The sequence below is a fragment of the Entelurus aequoreus genome, linkage group LG09 (genome assembly GCF_033978785.1).
Source record: "Entelurus aequoreus isolate RoL-2023_Sb linkage group LG09, RoL_Eaeq_v1.1, whole genome shotgun sequence".
In the NCBI taxonomy this organism is placed as follows: Eukaryota; Metazoa; Chordata; class Actinopteri; order Syngnathiformes; family Syngnathidae; genus Entelurus; species Entelurus aequoreus.
This window is the reverse complement of record NC_084739.1, coordinates 1,315,681-1,331,593: the sequence shown is the minus strand read 5'-3', so window position 1 is coordinate 1,331,593 and position 15,913 is coordinate 1,315,681. Positions and strand designations below refer to the sequence as shown.

The 15,913-nt window shown below is 40.9% G+C and overlaps 1 protein-coding gene across 1 annotated transcript; it reads right to left on the bottom strand.

Annotated features, from left to right (window-relative positions):
- Positions 1 to 7,111: 7,111 nt before the first annotated feature.
- On the bottom strand, positions 7,112 to 14,516 carry LOC133657053 (protocadherin-15-like). The gene is made up of 2 exons (XM_062057940.1): positions 14,403 to 14,516; positions 7,112 to 8,949 (listed from the first exon to the last, which is right to left on the bottom strand). The coding sequence occupies exons 1-2, from the start codon at positions 14,483 to 14,485 to the stop codon at positions 7,524 to 7,526; spliced, it is 1,509 nt and encodes a 502-aa protein (XP_061913924.1). The 5' UTR covers positions 14,486 to 14,516; the 3' UTR covers positions 7,112 to 7,523.
- Between the last annotated feature and the right edge of the window lie 1,397 nt (positions 14,517 to 15,913).

Genomic DNA, 15,913 nt, shown 5'->3' with positions numbered 1-15,913 from the left:
TGTAGACTGCAATATGACTCAAGTAAACAACACCAAAACTTTAAATGTGTCATGATCCGTGGTCCCTATCATGTTTTCGTTATGTTCAGTTAGTTTAACTCCATAGTTCCTGTTTTTTGTGCACTCTTGTTTGTTTTGGTTGCCATGGTGGCATATGATTTTCACCTGCCGCTGGTGTTCAGACGCTCACCTGGCTCTAATCAAGAGACTATTTAAACCTGCCTTTGCGTGCCGGCCCAATCACATAATATCTACGGCTTTTCACACACTTTTCCTTCGCTGTATACTTTTAGTGTGGGGAGAAGTGCTTCCGTCTCCAATATTGTCAACACCTGTCTCCATCTAAACACAGCAGTGCGCTTTTAAACACATGGTGGGTATACTTGCCAACCCTCCCGATTTTCCCGGGAGATTCCCGAATTTCAGTGCCCCTCCCGAAAATCTCCCGGGGCAACCATTCTCCTGAATTTCTTTCGAGTTACACCCGGACAACAATATTACAGGCGTGCCTTAAAGGCACTGCCTTTAGCGTCCTCTACAACCTGTCGTCACGTCCGCTTTTCCTCCATACAAACAGCGTGCCGGCCCAGTCACAAAATATATGAGACTGTTAAACACACACACACGTGAATGTAAGGCATACTTGGTCAACAGCCATACAGGTCACACTGAGGGTGAAACCGTATAAACAACTTTAACACCGTTACAAATATGCGCCACACTGTGAACCCACACCAAACAAGAATGACAAACACATTTCGGGGGAACATCCGCACAGTAACACAACATAAACACAACAGAACAAATACCCAGAACCCCTTGCAGCACGGGATGCTATAATATACAACCCCCGCTACCCCCCCTATTACCCCGCCCTTCCAACCCCGCCTACCTCAACCTCCTCATGCTCTCTCAGTGTAATGGTAAGTGTGACCAGTAGATGGCAGTCACACATAAGAGGTACGTGTAGACTGCAATATGACTCAAGTAAACAACACCAACACTTTAAATGTGTCATGATCCGTGGTCCCTATCATGTTTTCGTTATGTTCTGTTAGTTTAACTCCATAGTTCCTGTTTTTTGTGCACTCTTGTTTGTTTTGGTTGCCATGGTGGCATATGATTTTCACCTGCCGCTGGTGTTCGGACGCTCACCTGACTAATCAAGAGACTATTTAAACCTGCCTTTGCGTGCCAACCCAATCACATAATATCTACGGCTTTTCACACACTTTTCCTTCGCTGTATACTTTTAGTGTGGGGAGAAGTGCGTCTGTCTCCAATATTGTCCACACCGGTCTCCATCTAAACACAGCAGTGCGCTCTTAAACGCACGGTGGGCATACTTGCCAACCCTCACGATTTTCCCGGGAGACTCCCGAATTTCAGTGCCCCTCCCGAAAATCTCCCGGGGCAATCATTCTCCCGAATTTCTCCCGAGTTACACCCGGACAACAATATTACAGGCGTGCCTTAAAGGCACTGCCTTTAGAGTCCTCTACAACCTGTCGTCACGTCCGCTTTTCCTCCATACAAACAGTGTGCCATGTTCCTGTTTTTCGTGCACTCTTGTTTGTTTTGGTTGCCATGGTGGCATATGATTTTCACCCGCCGCTGGTGTTCGGACGCTCACCTGGCTCTAATCAAGAGACTATTTAAACCGCCTTTGCCAGTCAGTCGGCCTGGCGTCATTGCTGGTTTCCGGTCTGATTCTATAGTTACGCTAGTTATTGGTTTCATGCCACAGTTTCATAGTTGTTCCATGCCATAGTTCATGTTAGTTGTTCCATGCCACAGTTTCATAGTTGTTCCATGCCATAGTTCATGTTAGTTGTTTGTTTCTTGCTATGCTATAGTTTTTGCTTCACACTATTGTCACGCAACCCTCTACGTAAGTCTTGTTTATTTCATGCCACAGTTAAGAGAGTTTTTGCCTGTTATTTTGTAGTTAGATTAATAAATATGTTCCTACCTGCTACCCTTGTCCGGAAAAGTCTTTGTTTGCATCCCGGGAGAACAAACTTCGCAGCAAGGTGAACCCCCCCCGACAAAATGTTCCATTGAGAATATAGAACATTACACACGGCACTCAAAAATGTTTTAGTAGGACTTTGGTAAGCTATGAAGCCGCAAAGCTTGATGGATTGTACTGTGCGTCAACATAGGAGTATTATTATGGTGTGTGTATAAGGTAAGACATATTATCTGGCGTTTTGTTTCGCAATATTATGCAAAAGCAACTTTTGTTACCTTCTGGTACCTGCTGATCTGTATTTGGGATCTGCATATGTACTGTCAATATAAAACCAATGATTAACATTCTAGTTTCTTCAAAGTAGCCACCCTTTGCTCTGATCACTGCTTTGCACACTCTTGGCATTCTCTCGATGAGCTTCAAGCACACCCACATGGTTTTCTAAATAAAGGGCACCACAAACATAAAGCATCATTGGCTTTGTTTTAACAAAAAAATCTTACGGTACATTAAACACGATTGCAATTTTGTCCTTAAATAAAATAGTGAACATACTAGACAACTTGTCTTTTAGTAGTAAGTAAACAAACAAAGGCTCTTAATTAGTCTGCTGACGTATGCAGTAACATATTGTGTCATTTATACACCTATTATTTTGTCAACATTATTAAGGACAAGTGGTAGAAAATGAATTATTAATACACTTGTTCATTTACTGTTAATATCTGCTTATTTTCTGGTTGAACATGTTCTATCTACACTTCTGTTCAAATGTAATAATTCTTCTCTTCTTTGATACTTGACATTAGTTTTGGATGATACCACAAATGTGGGTATCGATCCGATACCAAGTAGTTACAGCTTTATACATTGGTCATAGTCAAAGTCCTCATGTGTCCAGGGACGTATTTCCTGAGTTTATAAACATAATATAAATACAAATTTAAAAAACGCAAAAATATGTTGTGATGCTAAAAAATCGAGATGTAATCACAGTAGTATCGACTAGATATTAGGGCTGCGAATCTTTGGGTGTCCCACGATTCGATTCAATATCGATTCTTGGGGTCAGGATTCGATTCAAAATCGATTTTTATCGATTCAACGCTATTCTCAATTCAAAAACAATATTTTCCCGATTCAAAAGGATTGTCTATTCATGGAATACATAGATTTGAGCAGGATCTACCCCAGTCTGCTGACATGCAAGCAGAGTAGTAGATTTTTGTAAAAAGCTTTTATAATTGTAAAGGACAATGTTTTATCAACTGATTGCAATAATGTAACATTTGTTTTAACTATTAAATGAACCAAAAATATGACTTATTTTATCATTGTGAAAATATTGGACACAGTGTGTTGTCAAGCTTATGAGATGCGATGCAAGTGTAAGCCACTGTCACACTATTGTTCTTTTTTATTGTTTTTATAAATGTCTAATGATAATGTCAACGAGGGATTTTTAATCACTGCTATGTTGAAATTGTAACTAATATTAATACTGTTGTTGATAATATTCATTTTTGTTTCACTACTTTTGGTTTGTTCTGTGTGGTGTTTGTGTCTCCTCTCAATTGCTCTGTTTGTTGCAGTTCTGAGTGTTGCTGGGTCGGGTTTGGTTTTGGAATTGGATTGCATTGTTATGGTATTGCTGTGTATTGTTTTGTTGGATTAATTAATTAAAAAAATTAAAACAAATAAAAAAATTACAAAAAAATTAAAAAAAATTAAAACATTTTTTAAAAAATTAAAAATGTTTTAAAAAAATTAAAAAAAATTAAAGAAAATTAAAATATATATATATATATATATTTTTTTTTTAAAATTTAAATTAAAAAAAAATTAAAAAAATAAAAAAAAAAAAAATAAAAAAATAAAAAAAATTAAAAAAAATATTAAAAAAAATATATATATATAAATATAAAAAATTATTTAAAAAAATAAATAAATACATTAAAAAAAAAAAGAAGATTTTTTAAAAATCAGAATCGATTCTGAATCGCACAACGTGATAATCGCGATTCGAATTCGAATCGATTTTTTCCCACACCCCTACTATATACTCTCCTGTACTTGGTATCATTACAGTGGATGTCAGGTGTAGATCCACCCATGGCGTTTGTTTACATTTTGACGCCGGTGAGCTATTGTATCCTCCTACGGTGTGTAGTGAAACGTGTTTAGCTATTCCTCGTCCTGCAGTTGTAAGAAAACATACTTTATTTGTCGCCATGGAGGCGAGGATTAGAGATTTAGAAGTAGCTAAAACACTGCAGACTGCGGATGGAGTCTGTAGCTAGCCATGTCTTAAAGCACCTCTTCTTGAGGGTGTTTCAGTGTTATAACTTCACCTTTATCTTTACTTTTTAAGTCAATGTCACGTGATGACGACGCGATATCATGCATGTTAGAAAAAGGGGGGGGGCAGTACTTTTTAGAGGCGGTATAGTACCGAATATGATTCATTAGTATCGCGGTGCTATACTAGTACCGGTATACCGTACAACTCTATGCTCTACTACCTGTATCTGTGCTGTCTGACTAAGTGGACTTGATTGTCGTGAAACACGTCATGACAACAACACGACTCTGCACACCGGGGTCCTGCTGGGAGTGAAAAGCCTGCAGTGGGGCTGCAAGTGAAAGAGCTAGGCGGCCATCAGGAGATTAACAAGAAGGAGCCGAGGATTGGAAGGGACTATCTGTGTGGGAGAGAGGGAAGTAGATAAATGGAACACATGGTGAGGGTGGGCGGGTGGGGGGGTCAAGAAAGAAGGGAGAAGGTAACTGTACTCGACAGTCCCACAGGCGGCGGCTCTGACTCTGCTCAGGGATTGATTGGTTGTGTAATTAGCCTTTTCAACAACTTCACAGTGACTACTTTATCAAGCTGGCAGCATCTCTGCAGACACGAGCATTGACGGAGCCTCCAGGGGTGGCCTCACTCGGGGGAAGCATGATCGTATCGGCAACTGCAATTTTGGTGAAATACAAAGTCTTTACCAAGGCTTTCTTGGTACAAGTTAACAAAGTCTGCTTGGGGGTCAACAGTCACATAAAGACATTAAAAGACAACCCATGGGAGTATTTTTCTGGAAGATAACTTTTCTGCTCCAGAACTGTTGCACACACAAGTGTGACCATACTCAAAATATAACTATAGTTGTCAACATTGTGTATGTGCTGAAAGATTCATTTATGATTGTTTATGAAAATATAACTATAGATGTCAACATTGTGTATGTGCTGAAAGATTCATTTATGATTGTTTATCACAATATAACTATGAATGTCAACATTGTGTATGTGCTGAAAGATTCATTTATGATTGTTTATCAAAATATAACTAAAGATGTCAATATTGTGTATGTGCTGAAAGATTACTTTATGATTGTTTATCAAAATATAACTCTAATTGTCAACATTGTGTACGTGCTGAAAGAAAGATTAATTTATGATTGTTTATCAAATATAACTATAGTTGTCAATTTGTGTATGTGCTGAAAGATTCATTTATGATTGTTTATCAAAATATAAATATAGATGTCAACATTGTGCATGTGTTGAAAGATTCATGTATGATTGTTTATGAAAATATAACTATAGTTGTCAATATTGTGTATGCGCTGAAAGATTCATTTATGATTGTTTATCACAATATAACTATATATGTCAACATTGTGTATGTGCTGAAAGATTCATTTATGATTGTTTATCAAAATATAACTATACATGTCAACATTGTGTATGTGCTGAAATATTCATTTATGATTGTTTATCAAAATATAACTATAGATGTCAACATTGTGTATGTGCTGAAAGATTAATTTATGATTGTTTATCAAAATATAACTGTAGATGTCAACATTGTGTATGTGCTTAAATATTAATTTATGATTGTTTTTCAAAATATAACTATAAATGTCAACATTGTGTATGTGCTGAAAGATTCATTTATAATTATTTATCAAAATATAACTACAGATGTCAACATTGTGTATGTGCTGAACGATTCATTTATGATTGTTTATCAAAATATAACTATAGATGTCAACATTGTGTATGTGCTGAAATATTCATTTATGATTGTTTATCAAAATATAACTCCAGATGTCAACATTGTGTATGTGCTGAAAGATTCATTTATGATTGTTTATCAAAATGTAACTATAGATGTCAACATTGTGTATGTGCTGAAAGATTCATTTATGATTGTTTATCAAAATATAACTATAGTTGTCAACATTGTGTATGTTTTGAAAGATTCATTTATGATTGTTTATCAAAATATAACTATAGTTGTCAACATTGTGTATGTGCTTAAATATTAATTTATGATTGTTTATCAAAATATAACTATAGATGTCAACATTGTGTATGTGCTGAAAGATTCATTTATGATTGTTTATCAAAATATAACTACATATGTCAACATTGTGTATGTGCTGAAAGATTCATTTATGATTGTTTATCAAAATATAACTACATATGTCAACATTGTGTATGTGCTGAAAGATTAATTCATGATTGTTTATCAAAATATAACTACATATGTCAACATTGTGTATGTGCTGAAGGAATAATTTATAATTGTTTATCAAAATATAACTGTAGATGTCAACATTGTGTATGTGCTGAAAGATTAATTTAGTATTGTTTATCAAAATATAACTATAGATGTCAACATTGTGTATGTGCTGAAAGATTTATTTATGATTGTTTAATCAAAATATAAGTATAGATGTCAACATTGTGCTATTTAGACTGGCTGAGTTAGTGCTTTACGTAACACTCGTGTGTGTTTTAAGAACTCCCAAACAAGATAAAACACAAATAATATCGAGATAATACTTAAATGGGAAATAATAAACGTTAAAATTATATCAAACAAACCTTTAACGAAGTGAACGCCGTAAACTCGTGGGTTCGTCGACTCTGCTCCCGTTTCTCGTCGCCGTTTCGTAAAATCTTGCACTCTTCCGTCTTTGATTACCTCTCGAGGAACTCTGAAGACGCGTTTGTCCTTTTTGCGACTTGAACGTTTTTTACAGCCGGAAAAAAACGCGGTAGGGCATTTTTCTTCGAGAACGACTAAATGGCGCTTAGTACCCACCACGCATATCTATTGAGCCGAAGGTGACGTCATGTATATCCAAGCAACGGAGCACACAATGACTACAGCTCTCCTGCAACATGACAATATCGTTGGAAACTTTTATGTCTCCTGTAGCGCCAGTAACAGAAACAAGTGCAACACGACGGTTCGACACTTTTATAATGCAAAGCAGGCCTATAAGCACATAGTACAGTCAATGCAGTAACGCTGAGTACACTTTCTTTTTGGCAGATGGCGGCTTTCAAGACAACATTGCGGGTAAAAAAGAAAAAGAAAAAAAAACACTGTCTCTTAGAAAGCTACACAATCAAAACCAAAGCATAATGTGGCAAAACTACCAGCTGTGCAAAATTCAGGAAACTGAAACTGTGAAGAAAAACAAAGAACGCAGATGTAAAAACGTGGATAATGAGAAGAAAGACAGAGTGGAAGTCAGAACACTGTGGTTTGAGAGGAAGAGAGCTCGCTGAGCTCAGCAGCGTTTGAGCTGTGCACCTCGTCCGCCACGTCCTCGCCGCTTTCAGTGACTTCAGCAGACTTCACGCCTGAGCTGATTTGGACCGCAGAGCTGGGAGTGTCGGGCTTTGGCGTGCTCCGCTCACCGCCGAGATCAGAGTCTTGCAACGTGTTAGCACCCTCTGACCACTCAGTCACTTGTGGCTTCTTCTTAAACCTGGGCACCTTGCAGTTTCTGTCCACTTGGCTGTACAAGTTGGCAACGGACCGCTCTATGTCGGCCAGATTCTGGAGGTTTCTGAGGATCCCTCTCAGCTCCTTCCTGTCGCTGTCGGTCCGCGGTGTGACGGGGGGAGAGTGGAGCTTGCGTTCGGAGACGGGGCGGAGCGAGGACACTGGCGGCAAAGAGGTCGGGACAAACTGGCCGACCGGGCGGATCTGGTTGATAGGGGGTGAGGGCGGGGGGAGGGGCGGAGGAGGTGGGGGGAAGACTGGTTCATTGGGAGGGGAAGGTGGCGGTGAGGCTTGATGGTTAAGTTTAGGGATGTTAGGGGGTGAAGGTGAAAATGAAGGTGGATCGGAGCTGGAGGACAACGAGGGCGAAGAGGGCTGACGCTCTGGAAGAGGGGGCGGCGGGTTCTCTGGCGGGTCTGGTATGATCTCCACGTGGATCTGGCATGGCTGCACTGTCATGTAGTTGGAGATGCTGGAGCCGAATTTCTTAAGGACAGGGGGAGTCGACCTCTGGCTGGGTACGGGCCAGGACTCATCTCCCTGGGTGATGATGATATTTGGGGGTACGTCTCTGCCAAAAGAGGAAGGGTAGTCCATGATGGAAAGGAGAGTATTTGAGGTCACTTCCAGCACATCAGTGCCATCTTGATCCCTGACAAGTATTGGGGATAGTGAGCCTTGGGTGTTCTGCATGAGGGCTCGCTCTACCAAGGCCTGCTGCTCAAAGTGCCTCGCTTGCTCACGGACTGACAGTCTTGTCTCGGACCTGCCACTCAAGGGGAGAACTTCTGAACTTTTCGATTCTCTCATGGTCGCCCGGAGAATCTGCACCTCCCAATCAGCCGGGTCCATGAGGGCTTGCCTCCGAGGTGCCTCGTAACTCTCCGCATGAATGCGAGCCGGCATCGTCCAGGCGCACCCTGGCCATTCGGAGTGAGGCATAGAGAAGGAGAAGCGTTTTTCAGGAGGGCTTCCTCGAAGACTGTTGTCTCTGTAGACAGGGTTGTGTGTGGTTAGCGGGTTGCGGTCGGAGAGGTAGGTCACGTTGCTTTCCGACTTCGGCAAGTTGACATGCAGCGCTCCGTTGCTGTGAGCGGCAAATGCGCGACAGGCAAAGGTACTAAGATTCCTTTGGTGGTCGGCCTCCTCAATGACAGACTTTTTAGCCCTGTTCCAGAAAAGGTGGAGGTGAAGAAAAAAAAAAGACTTGAAAACAAGTAAAAGTGAGGTTCTAAGGGATCTAAAACAAAAGAGAGATGGAAAAAGTCTTGGTTTGGTTTTAAGGTTTCTAGGGACCATTTTACTAATACCAATTACCAGCAGCGTTTACAGCTCAAATGCTATTGAAGTTGCTAAATAATGTAAGAAGTGGTTTTGAATAATTCTTCAAATCGTTAAATTTTCATACCAATCCTTCAACTGAGCGCTCGAACTTAAAGTTGAATTATAATACGGAGAAGAGACGCTTGGAACTCAAATGTTTTGACGTCGAAATGCGAGGCAAAGTACGATGTCAAGACCGACATGGTAATAAATGAAGTCCCTTGCCTCCACATCTGTACCTTTCAAAGTGTATTGAATAATTCATGTTTATGACAGAACTAAAAACAAGCATTTACTCCGCAGAGGGTACTTATAAAAGGCAAAGCAAACGTCAAGGAAAATATGTCAGAAATGTCGTAAGGCGAGGTGCGTCGACTTGAAATCAGATGATCTAACGTGTCTTCAAATCTGTTTTTAACAAAAAGTGTACTCCTATTTTGTTTGTGTTACAGAACTAAAATATGTTTTTACTTCACATAAGGCAATTGTCAAAGGTAACTTTCATAACAATGAACTATATCAGTGGTTCTTAACCTGGGTTCGAGCTAACCCTAGGGGCTCGGTGAGTCGGCCTCAGGGTTTCGGCGGAGCCTCCGCCGCGGACGTCAAGACACACCCGATCCCTATCACCGTATTATGGATACCCCCAAACAATGTTCCCTCTAATTTTCCATCTGATTTGCGGGTGTGTAATTTGTTGTGAGTTCATGCACTGTGTTGGTTTTGTTCTTTGAACAAGGTGATGTTAATGCACGGTTCACTTTGTGCACCAGTAAAAAAACAGATAACTTTGTCTTAAATTTGAAAAAAAAACATTTTATTTTTCACGATAAAGGGTTCGGGGAATGCCCATATGAAAGTGGTGGGGTTCGGTACCTCCAACAAGGTTAAGAACCACTGAACTATATGCTAAAGCCTTACGGAAACAGCCTAAATGTTGTTGCTAGATCAGTGATTCTCAAACTATATTTCAGTGTTGGTCATTAAGTGGTACTTGGAGATTTTCTGAGGTGGTAGTTCATGAAAAAAGTTGGAAAACAACTGTGCGAGATCTTATTTATTATTATTTTAAATTTTTAGGTTGATCTAATACCAATCATCTACTGGGAACTGGAATTCAATAATTATAATACCTTGTGTGGACTCTTGGAACTTAAATTGTTTCTTGGAATGTATCCTAAAAACGTCAATGCGTCAAAAATTACATAAAACTAGGCAATATCAGACGACCTCCCTTGCCTCCAAATATGTGTTTTTCGAAGTCTATTTCATGTTTTTTTTTGTACAATACAAGTAAATACAAACTTTTATCCAAAAGAGGCATTTACACAACCGTAAGTTATTTTAGAATCTTAACCGGAACTGATAACTTTGACACCCCGGGGTCCACCGTATCGCCCACGTCAATGGTTCTTTACTACCTCAAAATATCTCGTTTTGCAATGACCCCCGTTTTTGCAACCCATGCTTAACACCGCGGTTTAGCTTGGAATAAGTGGCATGTGCTGGCAGGTAATTGGCTTGGATGAAGCCTTGGCCTCGCCTAAGACTCTGCATGGTATGAGGATAGGACAAGGCACAGGTGACATCGTTAGACTACGTGGGGGAAGTACTGATCAGAAGCATCTAAAATCTACACTAAGAACAAAATAGGACCGTAGGCTCCCGTGATTTAAGGATTTGTGAGTGCTACATTCTGTGGTTACTTACTGCAGTCTGAATCCAGAAAGACGAGGACAAGAAATGATGGCAAGGACAGAAAACACAGACAGATGGTTAGACGACCCAGGGAGAGATGCCAGAAATGTCATTTAAATCAATAAGCGTGAAGTGGTTGTGTTGGTTGCCACATGAAGTAACTCAAAGGTGATGTAGCCCTAAGGCGCATGGTGACAGTCAGTGGCGACGCGCCAAGATCGCGAGTTTCCATTATCTGTCGCTGTCTCTATGCAGTCATTGTAATGCCTGGCAGATCGAAAGTGGCGCCAGCTCATAAAGTGCAGAGTCAAGCGGCGCTTTCTTGATTTTGTGGTCGAACAAGGACAGATTGTGTCCTAATGCGACTTAAGTCTCCAGACAAAGGATGAAACAACCACAGGAGGCACCAAGCAAAAAAAACCAAACCTAGAGATATTTTTGATAAACTCGCTAACAAACAAGCAGAGCAGAGGAGTGTTGTTGACATGACTGGAAACTTTGTACCAATCCCAGACACGATACCTTTGTACTATTTGGATGCAGCTCCCTCTGATTCAAGGTATTTAACAAGGAAGCTAACAATCTAACTTGCTAAATGGACAGCTAAATCAAAGATAGTGGCCTAGTGGTTAGAGTGTCCGCCCTGAGATCGGTAGATCGTGAGTTCAAACCCCGGCCGAGTCATACCAAAGACTATAAAAATGGGACCCATTACCTCCCTGCTTGGCAATCAGCATCAAGGGTAGGAATTGAGGGTTAAACCACCAAAACATACTCTCTGCCCATTGCTCCCCTCACCTCCCAGGGGCTGATGGGTCAAATGCAGAGAATAATTTCGCCACACCTCGTGTGTGTGTGTGACAATCATTGGTACTTTATCTTTAACTTTATAGAAAGATAGCCATCAAGCTCTACTAGCACAGTTATGGCCATGCCCACCTTGGGATGGAAGGTGTTTATTTTATTAGGGTTTTGCTTTTGTTGTTGTTGTTTTTTTACATCTGAGCAGAAAAAAAATAACATGACATTTAATCAAAACAAAGCCATGTTGACTAAGACGATAACACAAGTAACTGTTAGATACGAGAGGATAATAGTGACAGAAATCAAATCCAATCATATTTAATTTCGTCTTGTAGATGCGTGGAACATATTTGGAATATCTCCAATCACATTGAGAGAGAGGTGGTGGTTAATTATGCATGAGAGCCAATCGGATGCTTTTCCGTGCGTGATGAGGAAATCACTGCCAAAAACAAAAATGTGCGTATTTAATATGTTCCACATCGTAATATGGGAGAAAGTGAAGAGGACACATTTCATTTTTACTGTTGTGATGCCATCACAACACCACCATTCTGAACTGAATCGCAAGATGGATCACATCATGGAAAAGCTGCTTGAAAGGGAAACATTAGATATGAGGGCCAGCATGGACGAATAGAACAGAGAAGCCATTGTAACGTCTGCTCACGGAAAAACAACAATCCTAATCTACGATTTGACTCCCTCGAATGGCCTTGACGCAGGAGCAGGCTGTTCTGAAAACATCCCAGAGGACACCTCAATGATGGACGCTTTTGACCTCCCTCCCTCCTCAACGACACCTGGAGTCGAACTTTTGCTTGCATGCGGAACAGCCCCAGGCCTATGGACACTACATCAACACACCCAAAACAATGGGCATATAGACACACACACCACCCCTACCCCCACCCCACGCCTTCACCACCGCTTGATTCCCCTTCGGGGTGATGGACGGCTGGCAGCGCTTTATAGCAGCAGTCGACCTCCAGGGCCCCAACTCCCCCCACCTCTGTTGCGAATTGTCGTGATTAAATGTAACATGTTTATCTGTGCATGGCATGGATTTTTTTTCCCACTCCAGACTACCCCCCCTTAGAAGCCCAGTCTAGATTGTATGTTTTTACTCATCTTCTTCCCCAGCGTTTTACCTTTTTCCCATCTTTTACGGGGCGCCTTCCTGTTCTGTAACCCTGTACACTGTTTGTTTGTCTAATCTTGAACGGGTTTGTGCTGAAAACATAGTTTTGTTGTACTTGTGCAATGACAATAAAGTCCTATCCTATCCTATCCTTTTTATTTTGTTACCATAAAAACAGCAGTACTGTTTTTTGCATTTACAGTAATATATATACACTACATTTTGAGGTGAAATTATTGCAATTTATCATATTTTTGTTTAAAAAAATGTACTAATAAAATACATAGAAAAATGGTGTAATAATAGTATTCACTGGGCCAAACATAACTGCCATGTGGCCCTCGGTGAAAACGACTCTGTCACAGGTGATCTCACGTAATGAATTGGACTGATTCCAAACAGCCAAGCCATTGTAATGTCTGCTCACGGAAAAACAAAAATCCTAATCTACGATTTGACTCCATCGAATGGCCTTGACGCAGGAGCAAGCTGTTCTGAAAATATCCCCGAGGACAACTCAATAATGGACGCTTTTGACCTCCCTCCCTCCTCAACGACACCTGGAATCAAACTTTTGCTTGCATGCAGAACGGCCCCAGGCCTATGGACACTGCATCAACACACCCAAGACAATGGGCATATACCCCCCTCCCCCACGCCTTCACCACCGCTTGATTCCCCTTCAGGGTGATGGACGGCTGGCAGCGCTTTATAACAGCAGTCGACCTCCAGGGGTCCCAACTCCCCCCACCTCTGTTGCAAGTTGTCGTGATTAAATGTAACATGTTTATGTGTGCATGGCATGGAGGTTTTTTTCCCTATTCCAGACTAGGCCCCCTTAGGAGCCCACACTACATTTTGAGGTTAAATTATTGCAATTTATCATATTTTTGTTTAAAAAAATTTACAAATAAAATGCATAGAAAAATGGTGAAATAATAGTATTCACTGGGCCAAACATAACTGCCATGTGGCCCTCTGTGAAAACGACTCTGTCACAGGTGATCTCACGTAATGAATTGGACTGATTCCGAACAGCCAAGCCATTGTAATGTCTGCTCACGGAAAAACAAAAATCAGTATCTACGATTTGACTCCCTCGAATGGCCTTGACGCAGGAGCAGGCTGTTCTGAAAACATCCCCGAGGACACCTCAATGATGGACGCTTTTGACCTCCCTCCCTCCTCAACGACACCTGGAATCAAACTTTTGCTTGCATGCAGAACGGCCCCAGGCCTATGGACACTGCATCAACACACCCAAGACAATGAGCATATACCCCTCTCCCCCACGCCTTCACCCCCGCTTGATTCCCCTTCAGGGTGATGGACGGCTGGCAGCGCTTTATAGCAGCAGTCGACCTCCAGGGGCCCCAACTCCCCCCACCTCTGTTGCGAGTTGTCGTGATTAAATGTAACATGTTTATGTGTGCATGGCATGGAGGTTTTTTTCCCTATTCCAGACTAGGCCCCCTTAGGGTGAAATTATTGCAATTTATCATATTTTTGTTTAAAAAAATGTACAAATAAAATGCATAGAAAAATGGTGTATTCACTGGGCCAAACATAACTGCCATTTGGCCCTCGGTGAAAACGACTCCGTCACAGGTGATCTCACGTAATGAATTCCAAACCAGGGGCCAGGGCTGACTCACATGCTGCTGTCCCCGAGCTCTTCATACAGGTTGGCCCCTCCGGCGCCAGCGGGTGCCGCCTTGCCGCCCGGTGGCAACGCCATCTGAATCCTGGCCGTTTTCGCGCACTCCGCCTGCCGCCTGCGTACCAAGGCGGTCATTATTTCCACAAGAAAATGTTATCAGTATAAATGCTAACACATTGGATATTAAAATCACATTAGTAAGTGAGAGGGTATTAACGCTAATCTGCAAGCCTGGTTGACACTGGCTGGATTTCCCTTTAAATCTAATGAGCTTTCCCCCGCATGATAAAAAAAAAGCTATTTTGCCATAATGAAACATTCATCTGGTAACCGGCGTGATGAATGGGTAATATACTATTACACACAGATGTGTACATCCCGTATACATAGCTAATGAATAATTAAGACCAGACAAAGTGTACCTCTCCCGCTGTGATGAAGTAACTTGCATAGGCGTCATTACTTACTCTTTGAACCTGGCGGTGGTAATGACCATGAGAGCGGAGAGAGAGAGGAGAGGGAGACAAAAAACAGACCACAGTTAATATTCTTTAGCAGCATAGCTAACAATTCAAAGTGAGGGAAGTACAGTAGGATTACATGGATGGAGCCCTGCAACCCACTTTTTAATAGTGCACCTAAACCTTTTGACTATCTTGCTCTAATTGGATATCTCAAGTTATTATTATGAAATGCATATGCAATAATTATATTCACACAAGTGAAACGAAGCAATAACATCATTTAGTTAAAAATAAATAAATAAAAAGAGTACTGTACAACAAAGAAAACAAATCTATATGAAGGGTGCAATGTATTCATATACAAAACCTGAAAAATTGTGTTAGATGTAAATAAAAACGGAATACAATGATTTGCAAATCATTTTCAACCCATATTCAGTTGAATATGCTACAAAGACAACATATTTGATGTTCAAACTGATAAACATTTTTTATTTTTTTTGCAAATAATCATTAACTTTAGAATTTGATGGCAGCAACACGTGACAAAGAAGTTGGGAAAGGTGGCAATAAATACTGATAAAGTTGAGGAATGCTCATCAAACACTTATTTGGAACATCCCACGTGTGAGCAGGCAAATTGGGAACGGGTGGGTGCCATGATTGGGTATAAAAGTAGATTCCATGAAATGCTCAGTCATTCACAAACAAGGACGGGGCGAGGGTCACCACTTTGTCGACAAATGCCTGAGCAAATTGTTGAACAGTTTAAGAAAACCCTTTCTCAACCAGCTATTGCAAGGAATTTAGGGATTTCACCATCTACGCTCCGTAATATCATCAAAGGGTTCAGAGAATCTGGAGAAATCACTGCACGTAAGCAGCTAAGCCCGTGACCTTCCATCCCTCAGGCTGTACTGCATCAACAAGCGACATCAGTGTGTAAAGGATATCACCACATGGGCTCAGGAACACTTCAGAAACCCACTGTCAGTAACTACAGTCGGTCGCTACATCTGTAAGTGCAAGTTAAAACTCTCCT